The sequence below is a fragment of the Taudactylus pleione genome, unplaced genomic scaffold (assembly GCF_031769625.1).
Source record: "Taudactylus pleione unplaced genomic scaffold, aTauple2 ptg000039l, whole genome shotgun sequence".
Classification (NCBI taxonomy): Eukaryota; Metazoa; Chordata; class Amphibia; order Anura; family Myobatrachidae; genus Taudactylus; species Taudactylus pleione.
This window is the reverse complement of record NW_028284441.1, coordinates 12,799,845-12,823,075: the sequence shown is the minus strand read 5'-3', so window position 1 is coordinate 12,823,075 and position 23,231 is coordinate 12,799,845. Positions and strand designations below refer to the sequence as shown.

Here is a 23,231-nt window from a genome sequence, read left to right as displayed (position 1 = left end):
AAGTCATCTCCGGCAGTTGTAGGATTAATCGGGAACATCGAGAGCCATCGGAGCTGCTCGCAGCGCTTGTGATAGCCTTTTCCCACCACAACATTGCGAGCAGTTCAGGCTAAAATACAACCCAGTCACGTTTGTAATGACGCTACTTTGCTAATTATCCACACCCATTAAACGTCGTTCTGACGGTTGGGCACGCCTGCGTTCGCACATCCACACCCGTTTACAAGCACTTTCCCGTTACCACCCACAAACGGCACTGTCACTCAAAATAGTGGCCCGACTGCGGGCAATGGGCGAGCACTTTCCCATCGCAATGACTGGTTCGCGCACGCGCATTGTGACATTGCGAAAAATCGCTCAATGCAAGTCTGAATCAGGCCCAGTGTTACTAATAAATATTAAGTCACATTTACCAAGCAAACAACATTTAAACACATGCAAATACAATATTACAGTACAAAATAATTTCAATTAAATACAAAACATCTGTTGTCTTCCTCTGAGAATTTGTGTTTGTGCTGTTGACTGACTGCAAGTAGCAAATACATAATGCAAACAAATCATGCTGCCACACTAAAGCTGGGTACACACTGAGCGGTCTGTACCCAGCCGATATGTCAGACCTGACGGGCCAACATATCGGACCATGGGTACACATCAGAATGAGGTAATTAACGACGGAACAATACCTTGTTCCGTCCTTCATTACCTGCAACAGGGCCACTTGCGATATCGTCTGGTTGGACATGCAGCAAGGCCGACCAGACGATGTCGCAAAAGCGGCCGCGGAAGCGCGCATATTGGCCGTACACACTGAGCGATGCGGCTGATGTCATTCTGATTCGGCCGGAAACTACATATCATGCTGACATCGTCTCAGTGTGTACCCAGCTTAATAATGATGATAGGTCATAGGGATAAGGAAACACTAAGTAGCTGCTGATCATTATCATTAGTGCGTATTTTGCACCCACAGCATCTCCTGAACACACCTGTACTGTGCTCAGCCAATGATTGTGCACCCCCTTAGATTACTCTTCCTCCTCTCTAAAAATAAATGGGGGTAAGCGGAAAATGTATCCGAATGCTTAAGATCTCTCTGGGCATTTGTACAGTACAAATAGTGCCATTTGCATTACACAAGATTAAAGCTTTGGCCCAACGCCTTTACTCTTCATTCTACTAACTCTGCCAATAGGTGTACGTTCATCTCTGCATCAGCCCCATAACCTCCTCATCTCCAATCTTTACAGTTAGGGAGTCCTAATAATTTCTAGTCTTACTGACAAATTGAAGTTTATGTGTATGCAGTTATAGGTGGTTCCATGTCTCTTTATAATTGCGTACATTGGGCCTGATTCAGCACGTATTTGCAATGCTGAGTGCAGGTTCCCTATTATCGGTAATCTGCGCGTGCACAGGACCCGTTCTGCGAATGTGCAGAACAGGTCCTACGTGATCACACCCAGACCCTTCTATGCCTCTGCCTGATTGACAGGTAGTGGCATTTAAGGGGCGGTGCTGGGACGGCCGCCATTCCCGGAAACTCAGCAGCTGTTCACCATTGCGACCGATGATTAATTTCCTATGTGCCACTTGTATATCTCTGTGCAGTTGAGTCTGAATCTGTATACAAAAGGCCACAATGCAGCAGCCGCTGCTTTTTTCCATTGGAAAGCTGACAGAAAAACTATCGTACAAACGGTCAGGTGAGATAAATCAGGTGGGCAGTAGGAGCCTATGAGAGAAAATTGTTGGACAGGGGGTATATAGGGAAAATGTTGGTGGGAAAGTGTTTGAAGAAAAACCTGGCAAACAGGGGCATATGAGAGAAAATCTGATGGGTGCAGGTAGCATATGAGAGAAAAGATGGTGGGCAGAGGGGCATTCAATATGAGAGAAATGTTGAAGATTTTCATGCTTTCATTATTAAAAAAATTAAATAAAAACAAGACATACTTTATTGTACAGATATACAATTATTTCACAGTGCCTTTAAACACTTGGACAATACATACAACAAATAATTTAAAAAAGTGTTGTCAACTTACTGCGACATTCTTAGTTTTGAAATCTAACATTTGTAAGACAAAAAGGGACCTGCTACAAGAGGTTCTGCATTGTATGTTATCCCCAATAAAAGGAGTTTATATTAGACAAAATGTTTTGTAAATCAATGTGTGTTGCTTAACAGAGAATTAAGTTTAGACACAAGCATTTTTATATATGTACTTTATTGATCAGATCTGCACTTGTTGGACTCATTAGATTGTTGCTTAAGCTGCCCACACACATAGTGTTATTTTACCCGATTTGGCTGATTTCGATGAATCGTGACAACAAATCGTGTAAAATATGGCCAAATCATGAGTGTCCACTCACGATCATGATGCCAATGCGCGTCCCCGCTCGACGTACATCGCATCTTCAGATCTGCCGTGCTGTAGGGCAGATTTGCCAATCTGGGACATAACATAATGCACTGGATGCAGGATAGATCTTAAGTCAGATTGGACATTTTTTACTCTAAATCGTATGTAGGACTGCCGGGGAGATGCTGGGTGAGGGTTCAGGGGAAATCGCACACATCGTGGGATCGTGTGCTGATCGCTATGTGTGTGGGCACCTTCACTCTTAAATATTTATTAAATGCTCACAAAAAATGGTAGCTCTGATAGGTGGCTCATGGAGTAAGTTTATCCCAGAGAGAGGTACACTAACGCAGGGGATATGCTGTCCCTGTCTCCAAGTACCCACAATCCTAGTCTTACAGTGTGCTGAGTATTTATCCTTTAATTACATTTTGGGGTCAAGACTTGGGTGAACTGAGGCCCTGATTCAGAGCCGGTCGCTCTGACAGAGCGCTCGCTTTGAATCAGGGCCGGTCTTTTTTTTTTTTTAGAACGGCCTCCTGGCCGTTCGCATAGCTGTGGGTGACACAGCTATAGCGAGCGGCCAGGAAGATGGTCGCGATGGACCATCGGGCTTGCGACGAGACTCTTGTGGTAGGGTCTCGTTGCCGCAAGCCCCAGAGAGCTTTCGGCTTAAACAGAGCCGAAAGCTCTCCCACTGACATCACTTGTGATGTCAGTGGGGCCGCCCCCAGACGGTTGGCGTTTTCATGGGAACGCCTCCATCTGGGCAGCCACCCCCACCCCAGCCCGCCCACCAAAGGGGGCGTGCTGTCACTCAACATCGACAGCACGCCCCCTTTGGTGCGAGACCCGGAGTGACGGCTTGCCCGTCGCTATCCGGGTCTCGCGCATGCGCACGACGGAGCCGGCTCCGTCGTGCATATGCGCTCTGGGCCACCATCGACCCGGTTGAGAGCGCTCAGCGCTTGCGACCGGGTCTGAATCAGGCCCTGAGAACCTAAAAATTACCTTGAATACAGGCGAGAAGAGAGAACATGTGAGAAGGTGTGTGTGTGGGGGGGATGCCTTGTAAGGGAATTGGTGAATTTCAGTAAACAGGTGACAATCAAAGTGTAAAGAAATATACTTTATATATATTTTATTGCTTTTCTATATTGAATGCATTTGTAGCCCTACCTTATTTGTATTAAATAAATGTTTGTAGTACTGTACGTAGTGCACAAGCAAAAGGACTGCTAGATAAATACTGAGACGTGCTCCGCTGAGTGCTTTTTGGGCAGAAAAATCCCAACAATTTGATGCAGTGATATAGTTGTTGGCAAGTTTGTCCAGATGACAGGAATATTCACATGAACTCTGTGAACTTTCTATGCACTTTAAACTTTTCCTTATGAGCACTTAAGAATTAAGAAAACGCCAGTGACGCTGCATATCAGACACGATCACTTCAGATGTGTTGTGCAACCATCAATTCCCACCAATAGCTGGGGGAGGGTAAAGACAAGGTAACTGTACTGACCGGCTTTTGTTCATTAGAAACAATAGGTTCTACCCCCTTAGTTAGCCTTTTGCTGCTGATACAATTACAGTAAAAACATGCGAGTGGATAAAAAGCCTAAAAAGTGTGGACTTCATTTTCATGTATATAAAATAAGCAATAATATATTTTTCTGTTACTTGCATGCATAGTTGCTGCCTTTGTGGCACACCCTTTGGTGGAGGGGTGGTCCCAATGGCATACTGTGGGGGGCCTGGTGCCATGAATCATGGCATCTTCAGCAATTTGCGCCATTGTGCATCAGTAGACCTGAACACGGTGACTTGCTTTGACATCATTTAAGCCATGCCAACTTCACAGCATCTGTTGACAGTGAGTATGGCCATGCCATCTTGGTTATAGCTCCCTGGAACGCCCAGGCTATCAGAGAGGGCCCCTGATTGCCAGGCATATATTACACAGAGCTAACCCCATTACCATTCATGTACTGCACATTGGGCTTGAGTCAGAGTTGCACGCTGTGCCAATGTTTTCGCAATTGAGCGACTGTCGTTCGTCTGCGCAAACATCTGAGTCGTAATGTACATGCGTCAAAGTACATTACCGCAGGCGCTTGCAGTGACTATTAATTTGCAGTGTGATTGACAGTCAGAGTGTTTGGGGGATACAGCGGGGAGTGGCAGCAAAGAACGCAGATATGTTGCGACCGTTTCGGCGGCATGTCACATCCTGTGACTGTGAGCCTATATACAAGAAATATACCTTCGGCGTCTCAGTTCCTGCGCCCATTCCGGGGGGGCCATAGACTCAAAAAGTGGGAGGCACATATAGAAACCGTTGTAATTTCTACACCGTTCACCTGATTTGGATGTAATTACCCTCAAATTAAATCTGAAAGTCTGCAGTTAGAGCACATCTTGTTTGTTTCATTTCAAAGCCATTGTGGTGGTGAATAGAGGCCAAAATATGAAAATTCTGTCAATGTCCCAATATTTATGCACCTGACTGCATGTATTATTTATATATATAACATATAACAGTTTCCAAATAATGGTTTTATTTATTAGCCTTGGATTCAAATTTAAAAACATAAATAAAATAAATTATTTATGTATATCACAAATACACACAGATAGTGCACAGTATTAATAAATTACGTTCTATGTGGCTTTACAGACATAATATTAAATTAAAAAGCAACAGAAGAACAGTGGAGCCCAGCATACCGTATGCCACTAACATACTGTGGAAACTGCACCGGTTTTTTAGCTAAGGGAGTGTAACCAGTGTGTTAAATAATTAATTTCTACATAGGTATATAAGTTTGTAACACAACCCTTGCTAGGCCCCATTGAGGTGTGAAGAAGATCATTGTATTCATATAGCTGCAGTCTGCACATACTGGTTAGATATAACCTTTTGAGGTCAAACAAGACATAAATTGAGGCCTAGCTTGTACCTGTCATTAATATTAGAGATTTAAAATGAGCCATTCATAGCTTACATGGTCTTATCAGTAGACAGTGAGCCACATTCCATTAGAATAACCATTGTAAGATGTGTAAAGACGCTAAGCATTATGGGTAATCTGAGACACTACACAAAGGAGTTTTGAAACAGAGTTTATCTCCAGACATTAGGACACATCATTACTGTATTTCTTTGTCTGAGTATATCTTAGTGCTTACGGAGCATGTGCAAGAGAGATAAGTTTGGTCAATGCTATGCTGTACCAATCAGCAGATACCTAGTATGTAACTAATATGGGCTTAATATCCGGAACGCCAACACCCATATACTAGGCTATATAAATCAAGGCTAGACAAAGGCTCTTGGCTCGTGCATGGATCTGAGACTGCAGTATAGGATGCCTGCAATGTAAATTCAACTACCTGGGCATTATTGAAACGAGGGCTACCCAGATGAAGATGAAGTACATCTTATGTTGAAGATGATGAATTATCGGTGTCATCTGAATACATAGACAAAATTTGAGTATACTGTATATTTTGTATGTTGTTTGTTAATTGTTTGTAACTTGTAAATAAAGTGTGTTCATTTGTACTCACTCAAATGGTCACGTGTGTGTACTATTCATTTCGATCAGAATGAAACCCACCGTTATGCAGGGAGGGGGGCCTATTTTACCAGTAATTCTTTCCTAAATCCTCCAATAATGCATTTGAGAGATAGCCAGTATAAGACTAGATCATGTGGATAAGACATTAAACTAAAATCAAGATATGTGTATTCTACTGACCATTGAACAGAACACCATTAAAATGTATCTTTAGCCCATATGACAGGACTATCATCTATTTTAAAATATATACAGGTTGAGCCTCCCATATCCAAATATTCAGAAATACGGAATATTCTGAAATACGGAATTTTTTTGGCTTGACTGAGATAATGAAACCTTTGATTTTTGATGGTTCAATGTATACAAACTTTGTCTAAGGCACAAATTATTACAAATATTGCATAAAATTACCTTCAGGCTTTGTGTATAAGGTGTATATGAAACATAACTGAATCTTATGTATGTACACAAACTTTTTTTGAGACACAAAATTATTGAAAATATTGTATAAAATTACCTGCAGGCTGTGTGTATAACGTGTTTATAAATCATAAATGCATTCTGTGTGTATATTTGGGTCCCATTCCCAAGATATTTCATTATGATATGCAAATATTCCAAAATACGTAATATTCCGTTATCCAAAATACCCCAGATCCCAAACATTTTGGATATCGTAGAGACTCAACCGGGATTTTTAAACTATATAGATGATTTGTGAATGATCCTGTAGGAAAGAGAGGTGTAGTGAAATATACAGTATCACTAGTTGCTGAATTCAGATAAATGTATTATCTTAAACATATACGTTGAAATGGTATATGAAAATGCTGCTATCTAGGCTACAAGCCAACAAGAAGATATTTTATTTGGTTATCTTCTTATTCATGATCTGTTTACACCTCTGCTCGGCACATCATAATTACTTATTTGCAGGAGGTAATTTGTGTTCCAATAGGAAAAGCCTGACAGGGCCTCTTAAAAAAAAAAAGTTCAGACGGTACTCAAAGTAATGATAAAACATTAACAAAGCAAATTGATTCTAACTTTCTCTATCTTTTGGGGGGGGGGGATTAAATGTAAATGTGCATGTGTAAAGCATACTCATTGTCATCTAAACTCCCCCCTCTGTGAAGGGGCAGCCAGGTGGCATATGGATGCCCATCGACAATTGATGTTTAGTAACCAGCACTGGTTTCTTCCCGATGCTAAACAGTTTTGTAATTGATAGGAGAGATCTGATGACAAAACCTCTTCACTTTACAGTACTGTGCATGCTCGGCCTCAGTCCCTGTCCCTTAGCACATGCGCAGACCAGAACCATTGATGGTTTAACCATCAATGGTTTTCAACTATGGATAAAATCCATCAACCATCCATGGTTAGCTTGTTGATGGTCATCCCTAGTTGGGAAACATGGTACAACAATCACCTCATTGTGACCCGACACCCTGCTTTACAAAGCCAATTACCGTAGTTTAAAGCAGGGATGGGAACACAATGATGCCATTCAACAGACTTTACAACTGTTAAACAACTCATCTTTTTAAGTTACATTTATCATCCCTATATGTAGGAACTAATATATTATTATGTATTGGACTTACACTATGCTTATTTCAATTTTGCCATATTAGTGAACACGTCCGGTTGGAAGAATGCAAACCGGAAGTAAACAAACTCTAAGTTATTTAAATCTCTATCTTCTACAGCATCACCAGGACTGTGCCAAACTACTTCACAGATTTTTTGAAGATCACCACAAGTACTGTTTAAGGTCTATTTGATGTGGAATTCTGGTAGGAGTACTTCTGAGATTACATCTTCATTATGATGTTTATGTGTCCTTTGAAAGGTAATAATGTTATAGAGTCACCATCCTTTATTTTCGAACTCTTGGTAAACAATGCTTTTGCCAGGTCACTGGGGTTTAGTTTCCCTGGGCTTTTGTATTAGGAGAGTGCATGAAGCAGTTTAGTAGGAGTATGGGTAAAGCTGGGTACACACTAAACAGATATATCTGCAGATGATGGTTGTTCATACACACTGAACAACGATCATCTGTGTTCTGTGTGTTGGAGGGGGGCAGGTCCCACTGGCCGGGTGTGTGTCGCGCCCCCTCCCCGTCGCTGCCACTGCAAGTGTCTGGGCAGTCAGCTGACCGCCCGTACACACAGCACGATGCACCAATATATCTGCAGATATATTGGGAATCAGCTGTGCAGCACATCCGCCGCGATATGTCTGTGAACGACGTCGTTCACAGACATATATTGCTGGTACACATTGGCCGACGGGCACCCGATATATTGGCCGATCAATATATCTGCCAGTGTGTACCCAGCTTTAGAGGCAGAATGCGGAGGAGGCAGGTGAGCTAACTTGTGGCCTGTAATATTAAGTCAAACTGGAACAGGATTATGAGATACGTGATGGAAACAGCCTGGATCAAGCTGGCAGATGCAGCAGGCACTGGGACACCAGGAGACCGGTAGACGAGTCTTAGAAAATATAATACACAGCTGAGAGAGATGAGAGATATATTGGAGACCTTCTTGAGCCCAGCCTGATGTAGATGGTATGATCTGCTAAAGTTTGACAGCATTAGCTAGATATAGCACACCATCTGGCACTGGTGATAAGCTTCCACTAGAAGCAGGGCACAACCTAGATGAACATTTAAAATTAATGAGTACAAAAATATTTTATGTTCAATGGGGCCATTTTAATTTGTGGCACTACACCAGCATGGATGTACTATTAATTAATTACGATGGCCTCAATTAATACAAAAATATAATTATATTCAGAATGTAAAATGTTTTTATTTTTTAACTTATTGCCCCAGAAAAAATATATTACATAATTATGGCCCATAATATGGGCAATTCGTCAAAAACAACCTGGGTTGCTGCAAACAGGCGTCATATTGCTGTATGTTAACGTCAGGCCACACTCAGCCAACCACACGCGTAAGTTGTTACGACACTTCCATTGGGTGGAACTGTACCATCCTCCCTACAGCCCTGACCTAGCACCGAGTGATTTCCATCTCTTTGGACCATTGAAGAAGCATCTGGTTGGAAGGCGATTCACAACCAATGGTGAATTTCAGCAAGCTGTCATGTCCTGGCTTCAGGCGCTTGACACTGATTTCTTCTATGCTGATATAGATGCCTTGGTGTACCATGGGAAAATATCCTTAGACATGTATGGGGACTATGTGGTAAAATAATCTGTACCAAGCCCATACTATTGATTATACTTTTATGTACGAGTTGAATAAATTTACACAATGAGAGGTTTTGTTACCTTATCTATTGAAAGAAACACACACACACATATAAAAAAAAAAAAAGTTTGGCCCTGAGACTGTCCTGTAAAATGATTAGTGAAGCCTAACCGCTCCCAGGCACTATTGCTCAGTGAAATACAGTTAATGTAACTCATCTGCTTCGGCAACATTTAACAAATAAACGGACGATTTAAGGATTTCTATCTTCTGAAATGCAGAATAATAAATACAGATCTTAGACTTAGAAGCACATTAAAATCCATCAAGTATGTGGAAAGAGAAATAGGACATCTCCAGCAAGGGGCCAGATTACAGGTCAGGTAGAAGACATATATTACATGTGATACAGATGTGTCCTCACACATCTTTCCTGCAGTCGTGCCAAACAGTTCCTCTAGGCGAGCCAGGTCCCATGCGACTGCAAGCGCTGAGTGCCTTTTTTGCATCTTTTTTTCACGAAAATGTCACAATGCGATGAGACTGGGACACACCAGGAGACTGTGCTGATTAAGGCCCTGATTCAGAGCCGGACGCTCTGACAGAGCGCTCGCTCTGAATCAGGGCATCTTTTTTTTTTCTGACACCCACAGCTAATGCGAGCGACCAGGATGATGGTCGCGATGGTCAAGACCATCGCAACCATCGGGCTTGCGACGAGACCCTTGTGGTAGGGTCTCGTGGCCGCATGCCCCAGAGAGCTTTCGACTCAAACAGAGCCGAAAGCTCTCCCACTGACATCACTTGTGATGTCAGTGGGGCCGCCCCAAACGGTAGGCGTTCCCATGGGAACACCTCCGTCTGGGCAGCCACCCCCCCGACCCGCCCACCGAAGGGGGCGTGCTGTCACTCAACATCGACAGCATGCCCCCTTTGGTGCGAGACCCGGAGCAACTGAGTGCCCGTCGCTATCTGAGTCTCGTGCATGCGCACGACGGAGCCGGCTCCGTCATGCGCATGCGCTCTGGGCGACCATCGACCCGGTTGCGAGCGCTCAGCGCTTGTGTCCGGGTCTGAATCAGGCCCTAAGTTAATATGAGACACTGTTAAGAATTTTACTTTATAAAATGTGCATGTTAACTTTAAAGTTTACTTTAAGATGAGAGACTGCGTATGATCCGACAAATGTTTTGATAATTTGTGTCCAGCTGGATCAGGAAGCAAAATATCTAAACCATTTACTATACACAGCTTCAGGACTAGCACACGCACATGCAAAACAAGTACTCCAATGTCTATGGACCATGTTGTGTATCTGCAGAAAATGATGTACAGTACATCTGGGGATTGCTATGTTTGTTTCACCAAGGACAGGAAGGTTCTACTGTCATGAGAACACACATTTAACAAGTTGTACCCAATTGTGTAACATTAGCTTTTTCTTATAAACACAGAAACATAATGTAATATGGTCAAATATAGAAACTACACTAATGAGTCAATCTAATTAGACCTAAATGGATTGAGTTGTTGGTACTTTATCTCTCTCCAAAGCTTAGTGCATCTCCCCCTAGTATTTCAATAACTAAGAAACAAAACAAATTAATTCTAACGTGATTAACAGGTGTTATGTTCCTAAACATTCAGAACATTCTACTATTTCCTGGTGTTATTAAAACATCATGGAGCAAACATCAGAATATTGTGTGCCAAGCCCAGACAGAGAATAATAATAAGCTGGAGAGCAGTATTTATATTTACACTCATGGCGCGAAGTATAATTTGCAGAAGGAATTGTTAATTCTTTTCTATACGGCGATAATCCAGTTTGTTCTGAGTACATCGATCACTGTGTGGTTTGGATCGATAACTAAACAAGAGAGGAACAGACTGGACAGAGTAATTAGGATGGCGGAAAGAATTATTGGTGTTAATCTCCCTCCTATTACAGAACTGTATCTAACTAGGATTGAAGGGAGAGCAAAAAATATTGTGGGGGATGGAACGCATCCCAGCTATGACTTGTTTCAGCGCCTCCCAGCCGGCCAGGGTTTCTCAGCATTGTGGTCACCGGGTATTACCTGTGTGGTTCATTGTGGCGAGGGGTCTCTGGCAGCCGTGCTGGTGTTTGGCGAGGGGCATTGGCCGCGAGTGGTTCTGTGCGGGCACATTGTCACTGAGGCCTGGTGGTGTTTCCGTTCTGTTTGGCATGGGCGCCACCATCTTGCCTCAGGTCATATGATTCAAGCTGCCCAATCCTGGTGGGTCATGTGCTCTTTCCAGCCAGTCACAGCGCGGCACCTGGTATTTAGGAAGGTCCAGAGCCTTCATTCATTGCCAGTGCAATGTGTTTCTCAGCAGCGGCTGAGAGAGAGTACCTGTGCCTTACCTGTCTGCCTGGAAGCGCTACTAGCCTGTTACCTTGCCTGCTCCAAACCTGCTGGACTCACCCTGCACCCTCCATTTACCTTTCCCCTGCCTGAGTACCTGAACCTGCTGATTCCCTGCACCTTGCCTCACACTCTAACTCCCAGCTAGACTTCATTACCTATGCCTGCACTTCATTACAGCTCACCAAACCTGCATACTGGACATTTCCTGCCTGTCACTATCTGGACATTCTCCCACTTGCTTCACCACAGTTATCAAGTGCACTTTAGTGCTAAACCTGGACTTCTTCTTTTGCCATTCCCATGTCTACTAAATCACTTATTAAAAACTCCACCATTTTATTTAAATCTGCTTCTGTGTCTGCTCCTGTCACCACCCCGAGTCCACAACAAACCCAGACCTTCACACCACATAACTGCTCAGACTGCATGTGTGTATTACAATGAGCACACAATTCTGTGAATTAGCAGCTCCACCATTTTGTGAGTGACAGCAATCTCAATCTGTGAGAGTGCTGAATCTGCAGTTAACCACAGGGTGTGATGGCATACCATATCTGTATTGCGCAAGGAACACGTCCATTAAGGTGTCAGCCTTAATGATCGTAATTTCATTGCTTTTTTTTAGTGTGTGTAGCAGAAATTCAGGTAGGTTTTGTGAAATTTCAGGTCATGTCTAAGAAGCCTTAATGGGACATGTGAAACCGTAAGATTTTTTGTCTATGGAATTATATATACTGGGCCACATACATACTGGGCATGATTCAGACCCACTCGCGAGCGCACAGTGCTCGCAAGCGGGTCGATGGTCCCCCACTGCGCATGCGCACGCCGGAGCCACCCCCGGCTTGCGCATGCGCGAGACCCAGCCAGCGACGGGCGCTCCGTCGCTACGGGTCCCACACCAAAGCGGGGCAGCTGTTGATGATGATTGACAGCTTGCCCCGTTTTGGAGGCGAGCAGGGGAGGTGGCTGGGCAAACAGAGGCATTCCTGCAGGAACGCCTGCCGTTTGTCGGCGGCCCTTATTAGAGCAGGAATTCCACTGGGGCTTGTGGCCACGAGACCCTACCACAAAGGTCTCGTCACAAGCCCGATGGTCGAGATGGTCTTAACCATCGTGACCATCACCTGGCCGCTCGCTAAAGCTGTGAGTGGTCACCCACAGCTATGCGAGCGGCCAGGAGGCCATCTTTAAAAAAAAAAAAGGGACGCCCTGATTCAGAGCGAACGCTCTCAAAGATCGTCCGGCTCTGAATCAGGCCCACAGTCCCCTCGGACCGACACTCACCCTAAGTATCGCAGTTGCTCCAGTGCCCTCCGTACCTGAAACATCCAGCTCCACAACCAAATAAACAGCGGCACTCGGAGACTTCTATAGAAATATCAACAAAGTGTAATTATCTGAAATTTTTAGTCCATGGCCAGGAAACTCCCCAGACCTTAATCCCATTGAGAATTTGTGGTCAATCCTCAAGAGGCGGGTGGAAAAAACAAAAAACCACAAATTCTGACAAAATCCAAGCATTGATTAGGCAATAATGGTTGGCCATCAGTCAGTATGTGGCCCAGACGTTGATTGACAGCATGCCAGGGCGAATTGCAGAGGTCTTTAAAAGGAAGGGTCAACACTGCAAATATTGACTCTCTGCATAAACTTAATGTAATTGTCAATAAAAGCCTTTGACACTTATGAAATGTCTGTAATGTTACTTCAGTATACCATAGTAACATCTGACAAAAAGGTCTAAAAACACTGAAGCAGCAAACTTTGTGAAAACCAATACTTGCGTCATTCTCACATTCCTGTGGGATCAACTCCCTCCAAAGCTAGAGTGAAGCCTGTGCACTGTGCATTCTGCAGTAGTAGTGGAGGTGTGGAACTCCAGGTTTTCACAGTTACACAAGTCCAGCTGCAGCTCATCACTGAGAGGCAGAAATAGTTTAAAAGTCTCATACACCTAGTGCTCTGGGCACTGATGCCGGCAAGTGGCCAGTTAGCAGGCCACAGTGACTGTAGTGCCAGGGACCTGTTATGTTCATTTGCTTATTTTTCTGTATGTACCTGTGTTTCCAGGCCAAAGCCTAAGTATGCTGTTCTTAAGTGTCTGCTATGAGTAAAAAGTCTATTCACCGAAAATATGCCTAACGGGTCCTTATTTCTAGTACCCGTTTTACATATGGTGGCCCGGACGGGAACTGCACTGATGTGTTGCAGCGCAAACGCATGATGCTTCCAACGTGGCCAAGGATTTGAAGGCAAAACATTACGGTATATGTGAGTAATGGTTGGGGGACCTAAATAACCGTAGTTATATTAAAGGCAATTTAAATAATGTTTGAAAATATATTTTTTTAAAACACTGAGCAAAAGACTTGAACATGAGCTACAGATGTCTAACGCGTCTAATGCAAACTGTGAATATGAGCCTCAAGTCCTGAATGGCAAAAGTTTGTGCTGCAAGTTCGTGGTCATCGTACATGTAACATTTTATCGAATTTCAAAAGGGCTCAATCCTTCCGAACATCTAAAGAGTATTTGCCACAGTAAAACCTTTCCACTATAAATGTTACCTACTTTTCTCTGCCCAGCAAACTGTTGAAACAAATAAAAAAAAAAATAATAATTGACAAAAAATTTTACATGTGACTTACCTGTCCATAAAAAGCCACCCTGAAATATGTTCCTAGTAACCGTTTCCCAGAGTGCATGACTTCCAGGATCTTTGTATATGCATTGTGGAGAGTCCTGTACAGCTGTGTGAGTTTCTGAAAACAAATTAAGACATTTAGAAACTGGGTCACATAATTTGCAATAATCCCAGAGAGTTGTAGATCACAGTTATGGACTTACAAGGTGTGTAGACAGTAAGACATTGTTAGAAAAGACAGTCATTTATCATTTAGGTTCAGTTTCCTATAAAAAGACCATAAGGAGTAGATTTACTAAGCTGGCGATTTTTATTCGATTCTGTAGGGAAGGGGGGTTATATCCGCACTGAGAACTATCTATTAGTGATGTAGTATAGTCGTTACCAAAATCAAGTTCAATATATATCTAACACAAGTTAGATCTCAAAAATAACTTCTATTGGTGGTGCTCCCCAGAGCCCAGATATATAACGTGATTATAGCAAAAAGAAGAAAGAAAGCTCTCTTTTGGGGGCACTCTTTGTATATAATTATTAATGATAAAGATAAAATTTAACATTTATTAGGTCCATTAAAAAAAGATTTTTATTCGATGTCATGCAAAATCAATCTCGGATGACATACGCCCGGACTCATGTGCTTCATTTTTCCAACAGGTTACTGAATTTACTAAGCTGCCAAGTTCCTGTCATTTGTATTCGTGTCCCCCACCCAAATAAAAGAACAACCAGCACCAGGCTTTGGAGAACGAGTGCTGGTTGTGCTAAATACAGGGGACAAATGACTTAGGGGTTCCCTGTATTAAGCATAGCCAGCACCAGGCTATTCAGAACCAGCCATGGTTGCCAAAATACAGGGAACAAAAGATGTAGGGGTCCCCTGTAATTAGAGCAACCGGCACTGGGCCTTGAGTCAGACCTGGTTCTGGAAATACTGGGGGAAAAATGCGTAGGGTTCCCCTGTAAATTCCAGAACCAGCACCGAAATTTTTCTATTGGGGGAGAGTAATGTCACAGCCAGGGCAGTCCTTTCACCGGGTACCCCAGACAAAGCATTACCCCGGACCGCTAGTCAGCCCAGGCAAGGGTTACCTGGGAAGCTGGGGACCCACCCCAATAAAGGGGTGCCCCTCTCCTGGGCACCCCAAGCCTAGGCTGATAGCTCGGGGCTATTCCCGACACCCCTGGCGGTGGGTGCCAGGTTGATAGTGTAGTGTGGTGTACAAAAAAAAAGATTTTAGATAATATTGTATTTTGCTGTGGAACTATAGGTCCCAGCAAGTCTCCCCCGCATGCTGTTACACAGGTTTTTTTTTTTTATAAACAGAAGCACATACGGATCTCACTGCTCCCGTCTGTGGTTCTGTGTTTATTTTTTTTAGACACAGATGCATGTATCACAAATCTCCCTGATGGTGCATGCATCTGTGTAGGTTGAGATGTGAATCTCGAATGGAAAAAGTTGTTCTATTTGAGATTTCTATTTGGGTTCTTTTTTGGGTCTTTTGCAGCCGATTTGCACTATATTTCGGCCATTAAAACAAATACGAATCCTTTCCAGGTCCTATTGATGTCTATGGGAAAGCGCTGCCTAGTTGTACCGATGGTCTATGTGTCCGAAAACATGTTACCATCTGAGTTACAGGTATTGTCGGCAGAGTTTTAGACATCGAATGGAGCAAAGTCGGCAGAGTTTAGCCTTTAGTAAATTCCGAATATGCATTTAACAGCCGAATTTGCCCCATTCAATGTCTGTCGAGCTTAGTAAATTTACCCCTAGGTTGAGAGAAAATATACTTTCAATGTATGTAAGTAAACAGGGCCGGCTCCAGGGTTCGGAGCACCCTGTGCCGGCCCTCGAGATGGCGCCCTAACCAAATTTGGGGGCGTGGCCTAATTACCATAGGCCACGCCCTCTATGTGACGTTATTTGGAGGCGTGCCCGCATGGCATGCCTCCAAATAACGTCAGCCTGGGGGTAAAGCCCAGCACTTCGTCACTGGCTGGGCTTCCCCCAGCCTCTCCCGTCAGAGAATGGTTGCCGCGCGCATTCACTCTCCGGGGGTCCGGCACCGCCGCACAGCTGCGGGGTCCCCAGCCTCCCGATTTTACCACCCGCGGGCCACTTCCCGCTGACATCGGGATGCTGGGGAAGGGTGCCGCCCCTCTACGGGTGGCACCCCTGTGCGACCGCACTAGTCGAACACCCCTAGAGCCGGCCCTGTAAGTAAAATGTACAATAACTAGAATCATTTTTAAAATACAGGCCCAAAATAGACTGGCCATTTATCATCTGAAACAATAATTTCAAGCACCTACAGTAATATGTTTTGTGACACACGGAACTGCATGAGCCTAAGTACACTGGCAACTGACTGTCTCTGCTACATTTTTATCATTTGACCCTTGATCTGATGATAAATGACATATATTGACTTTAATGAGAGATCAGATATAAAGCGTATTGCATGCAACACAAGAACGTGAAGTGAACTGCACACAGAGGAAAAAAACAAATTGCATGATGAGACACAGATCGTTAGGGGTTGGGTTCGGGGAATGGGTGTGAATCACTGCCGGACCTAAGCCCGGCGGATGAAATACAAACGCCAGAAGGCAGCTGAAGATCCCAACGGGGAAGGTAAGTATGCTATTGCTAACCCTTTCCACCCCCTAACCCTAACCCTTAGGAGTGCTTAACCCTAAACTTCCCCCCTAGTGCCTAACCCTAACCTCCCCCTAGGGGTGCCTAAACCTAACCCCCCCTCCCCGTACCCTAACCCTCCCAGGGGGGACTCGTAAACCTAACCTCCCCCCCCAGTGCTACCTGATACTAACCCCCCTTTCCCGTAGCCTAAACCTAACCCTCCCAGGGGGGGTGTGGGTGTCTAACCCTAAATCCTCCCAGGAGTCCCTAATCCTACATCCCCCCCCGCTAAGCACTCCCGACGCCCGGCTTACCTACAAATGGTATGCCGGGCGTCAGGATTTCAGCATTGTGCTGATGATAGACGTCAATATTTAGACCCCTATCATCAGTCCCATGCCGGGATTTCACTGTCGGGGAGCCGGCGGTCGGCATTTCCACCGTCAGCTTCCTAACTACATCTTGGATACGGGATGCCGGCGCTCAGGAACCTGGCAGTCAGAATCCCGATGACGCCATCCCATCAGCGTTAGGATACCGACATCTGTTGGTCGGTATGCTAACCCTCCTTCCTACCTCTAACCTTCCCTCCCTGGTGCCTAAACCTAACTTCATATCCTAGTGCCTAAAACTAACCTTCCCCTTCCCACATCCTAAACCTAACCCTCCCCCCTTAGTGGCTAACCCTAACCCTCCCCATAGTGCCTAACCCCTAACCCTCCTACTTACTTTCAGCACTGGCTACCAGAGGTCCATGAAAGGTACTCCGCATGTTACATTTAACACTAGATTTGACAAAACACATTACATTTGACAATAAATCTGCACCCTTCCCTACAATACTGAATCGAGGGGCTGTAGTGCAGTCCTGCGGTATTTATGCTTCTACCAATTTTTGGGAAGTTCGGAGGTAGCTCTTCCCCTATCCAAATATAATGATAGGGGGACCAAGTTAAAATGAACAATCAATCAATCAATGAATTGAGTTAACAAACACGTACCATTTCCTAATCACAAGCATATACTGTATGAGCTTTCCAACTCCCATTTTATATATTTTATTACTGTAATGTTTAAACTTTAGCAGAAGACAGCAAAGCTCTAGCTGACACTGGCTCACAATACAATCTGTGTTTAAATAATTGATCGGTTGCAGCTGGTACTAAAGAAAATTGTGTACTATTTTCAAAAACATGTATTTATAAAATTTACTGCACAATCCAAGGGGTCAATCCATTTAGCCGCAAAAGGTGCGAGTTGCCATTGCAACGGCGTTAAAACGCTGGCACCGGACTGGCATGTCGCACCCTTCGCGGCCCGCTATGAGCCCAAAATTGCGGAATTTAGCTCACAGCCCTATGGGGCTGCGAACAAAATTCCGCGAATTTGGGCTGCCGTAAAGTGCGCCCATTGCCGCGATGACTTGCGCGGCGAGATCATCGCGGCTAATTGGATCGACCCCCTAGAGTTTACACCAATAAAATGATCACTGTGTAAAACAATCTGATTTTCATTTATTGCTGCAATCCCAAAAAGCAGTAAACAAATTTAAAAGTGATTTTTAGGTTTACTGTTTTTCTGGGGATTGCGGCAATAAATGAAAATCAGATTGTTTTACACAGTGATCATTTTATTGGCATAAACTCTAGGATTGTGCAGTTCATTTTATAAACACTTGTTTAAACTGTATAATACATTCACAGTACCACAACCAAGATCACAATTTTCAATGTTAATAATAACTGAGTAAGTCATTTATTTAATTTGTATGTTTCATGAATCACCACCATTATATCAAATCACTGACTGCATGGGTTATTTACATGGACTCCTGAGGAAGTCAGCTTAGCAACAAACAGGCTCTTGTGCTACCAGTTACCAGAATGGTAAATCTCATGAGCAGGATCACTAAAGAACATGGGGTATCCTCCAAGGCTTCCAATCACATTAAAGGGCATAGGGCCCGATTCGCTACGGATCGCTATTCTGCTTATACGCACGCAACGCAGTTTACATAGCGGGGATATGTAAATGTTTGCATTCACATTGCGATCGCAGCCTGACATAAAGACGCCCACTTCCCCCTACTCACATCCTTACATATGTAGAGAAACAATCGGTAACATCAGACAGTTAGGGAAGCCCAGACCTTACTCAGGAATTGCTTACTTCTGCGCACGCTATGAGACCTCAGGCGGCGTCTGTATCGCAGTGGCTAATTTATGCACGCCCATGCAACGGCGTTGAAACGCAGTGGCACGCCTGCGTTCTCCTGACTACCCTCCCGTCACCACCCACAAACGGCACTTCCTGTCACTCACTCTGTCTTGGTTCTGAACGCAGCGTCTGGCATGCGCAGTGTGAATTAATCAACCGTTTGCAACTTTGCATGCGTATAAGCAACTGCGTTCCTTGCTGAATCAGGCCCACAGTTATCATCATTTTCAGATTATGGGCCTGATTCTGAGGTGGGAGTAAAGCAAGTTTTTATCTGAAACAAACCATGCTGCAATGCAAATATATATATATTTTGAATGCAGGGTAAATAAGGGCTGCATGACAGTGTAGCCCACCAAAGCTGGACAGTTTTATTAGAGGTGGAGCATCTGAGAGCATTGATTTTGCTAACATTAGAATCTGGTTTATTTAACCAAACATCTATAAATCACATCTCCCACTACACTACAGTAACTGAAGCCCACATCCCATCTTCATAAAACATTGTATATAATTACAAATACCAAAGTAATTGTGTCCACTGCAACAGCATAACCTTTAATATCTATGACTAATGTACCCACACACATCCTACAGACCAAAGCATCATATTTGGTAACGTGGTCAGCCTTAACGGAATTTACATGATACTTTGAAGACGTGTGCTTAAACATTTATTTTCACATGTACATTTTTCACACTCCTTTAACTTGATTACTCTATGTTATATTGATATATTATTTAATTCTAAATGACATTTACTGGGGCATTTGACATTTACAATTTATGGGAGTATGAACATTGCATGACTCATATTTTCATCTATGGTACTTTATTTTTTTATTTCTATATCATAACAGTTAAAAACAAAATAATACTTTATTAAATCCACAAAGCAAATCTGCAAGTTCTTTAAAGAGTTTGAAACGGATACACATAAATTCCTGGTGCCATGACACAACTACTTGTGAAACACTGTTATAGGACCTTTGAGTAATGTACAACATTTACATTACTTGATTTCTTAAGAAAATAGAGTACAAAGATTTGTACTGTTAGAATGGTAAAAATTGCGCTTTAAAAATATATATAGTTCCATCAAGATAGAGATCAGGTTTCCAGGATGACATAATGAGTCACTGAACCGCAAGATGAGATAAAAAGATTACAACATGTACTGTACAAAGACTTCACAGTAGGGAACAATGAGCAAGGGGACGTTCCCTGCACCCTCTGACATACAGTACTTCAGAATGAATGTGTCATAACTGTAACATTGGTAATAATAATAATATCTTCAGTCACTTCAACAAGAAAAATGTATTGCTAATTAACCAGCTGCCCTTTTTGACATGCTGTCAATGTAAGAGGATTATACAGGGGTTCTTAACTGGTGGATGCCGGCGTGAGCACTAGTTCAAGTCACGCGTTCCCGGCTAGAGGGGAAGGCCGAGGTGGGAGGTGCGGCGGGTGTTGTGGCACTGTGAAACCACATGTCCTTTCGGCACTAATTCATAAACAAAGAATATGGGGATTTGGACCAATATTCACGTTATAGGATCACTTTCATGTTTTCTTTATTACATTAGGGCAGGGGTTCTCAAACTTTTTTGCTCTGGGACCCCGTCTAACAATAAAAACTATCACAGGACCCCAGCAACTTACTGCAGAATGATTGCCACACGTGTGGTCAGCAGACCGCTCATGCACAGTAGCACTATGGAGACGCAAAACTGAAGTGAGGTATCTGCTAATGCAGGGGCAGACCTATTGGAGACAATGGAGGTGCCTCCTCTATTGCCCACAATATAGTCACCCAACTTAAGGCTATTCTATATTAGTGTATTTGTACATAAGTGATAGATAGATAGATAGATAGATAGATAGATAGATAGATAGATAGATAGATAGATAGATAGATATGCACCACATTTATTTTCCCTTTTGTTTTAGGGGGGCACCAAATTATAACTTGCCTCCGGGCATCTGGTATGAACTTACGCCACTGCGCTAATGCGATCATTTTGTTTAGACATTGCAGGGACGAGCTCCTTTCGAAGCCCCTGTCCTTGCAAGGTGAGGCAGAGAGTGATTGGGGAGACAGTGGGTGACTGGGGAGGCAAAGGGTGATGTAGGAGTCAGTGGATAACAGGGAGAAGCTGTGGTTGACAGGGAGAAACAGTGGCTGATGGTGACAGAGGGTGGCATGAAAAGGCAGAGGGTGACTGGGGAGGCAATAGGTGACATAGGAGGCAGTGGCAAATCGGGAGAAGCAGTGGATGACAGGGGTAGGCAGAGGGTGTCGGGTGACGGAGAGTCAGTGGGTGGCAGGGAGAAGCAAAGAATGGCAGTGGGTGAGGGGAAGGCAGTGGGTTGCAGTGAGAAGCAGTGGGTGACGGGGAGGAAGTGGGTGAAAGAGAGAAGCAGTGGGTGGCAAGGGGCAGCAAAGGGTGTCAGGGAAGACAGTGGGTGATTGGGGAGGCAAAGGGTGACATAGGAGGCAGTGGGTAACAGGGAGAACGAGTGGCTCACATGGGGAGAGACAGAGGGTGGCATGGGGTGACTTGATGATAGGGAGAGACAGAGGGTGACAGGGGGAGGCAGATCATTGCATGGAAAGGCAGAGAGTGACTGGGGAGGCAATAGGTGACATAGGAGGCAGTGAGTAATAGTGAGAAGCAGTGGGTGACAGGGGGAGGCAGAGGGTGATGGTGGGTGACGGAGAGGCAGTGGTGGCAGGGAGAAGCAGAGGATGGCAGTGGGTGACAGGAGGCGGCAGTGGGTGGCAAGGAACAGCAAAGGGTGGCAGGTTAGAAAGTGAGTGACTGGGGAGGTAGTGGGAGGCTAAGGGTGACATAGGACACAGTGGGTAACAGGGAGAACCAGTGGGTAACAGGAGGAGGTAGTAGATGAGAAAGATAGATGGTGCAGTGTGTTTCAAGGGGAGTCAGTGGATGACAAGGGGGAGGCAATGAGTTTTTAATAATTATTTTTTTTCTGTTCCCCTCTCCAGTTCCCACACTGTGTGCTCCCCTGTTCCCCCATATGGTCTGTGCTCAGCACTCCCCTCATTCCTCCTCCTGCTGAAGTTTCTTCTCCCTACACAGCAATCAACACACATTCTGTGTCCTCCCACCCTGGCAGCAGTGGTCCTCCAGGCTGCACTTACTTAACAACATCTGCACAGACTGCAGAGAGAGTCTGGCAGCTGGCTCCTCTGAGTCTGTCTGCTGCTGAGGCATTCTGCCTGTGTGTCAGTTTCTGCTGCTGGGCAGGAGGACAAGAGTAGCTGAGCACTGGGGTGGGACAGGGCTGCCTGATGACTCCTCGGATCTCTCAGCCAGTGATCCGAGGAGTCTGAAATAACAGACAGTTAAACTGGTTTCACTCTCCTCAGAGGGGTCATCAACCTCACCCCATGTGAGTCGCGACCCCAAGCTGAGATGGCCGCGACCCACTTTGAGGTCACGACCCACAGTTTGAGAACTGCTGCATTATGGTGTTTTCAGATTTATTTAAATTACTATATTATGAATTACATATGTCTATAGCCCTGACATAGCACGGACAGCAATATAGAGAGACATAAAAGTGCAATACAACCTGTGGATGAACAACCAATCGCTAATGTAAGATCATTCCACTTTGTTTTACATTATTCTGTTTCAACAAATTTATGGTATTTGTTTTATGGTGTTTTTTAGCTGCTGGTTATTCTGTGCACTGTACTTAGTTTCCATTTTTCTTTTTATTGACATATCATCAATGTCGACATTACGGCAGTATCCTTAATGTCGACACGATGAACACATCAACATTACAATCATGTGGACTTCTCATGCCGACCTAATGAATAATGCATTACACCCTTCAAACGCTGACCAGTTCCCTGACACTGAAAGCACATTGCTCATATGAGGTGTGAGGAATATATAGGTAAATTTATAGTACAACAGATTCCTGAAGTATGTAGAGCGCTATTGCCTAATAAGCAGTATGGATTAGCTGCCATTTCATTAAGTTACAAGTAGGCCAACTAGTGGGAGAGGAACCTGATCTACAACGTTCCTTTCACATGAGAAACTGCTATACTGCATTCACTTTTATACAGTAGGTATTTCATATATAACCCCTTCAGC

At 44.0% G+C, this 23,231-nt stretch overlaps 1 protein-coding gene across 1 annotated transcript in view; it reads right to left on the bottom strand.

The window, feature by feature from the left end:
* Positions 1–23,231, bottom strand: part of DOCK11 (dedicator of cytokinesis 11) — a 362,537-nt gene that overhangs the window by 94,216 nt on the left and 245,090 nt on the right. Inside the window, exon 48 of the mRNA XM_088453072.1 lies at positions 14,233–14,346. Coding sequence (XP_088309198.1) covers positions 14,233–14,346 — 114 coding nt within the window. The remainder of the gene's footprint in view (positions 1–14,232; positions 14,347–23,231) is intronic.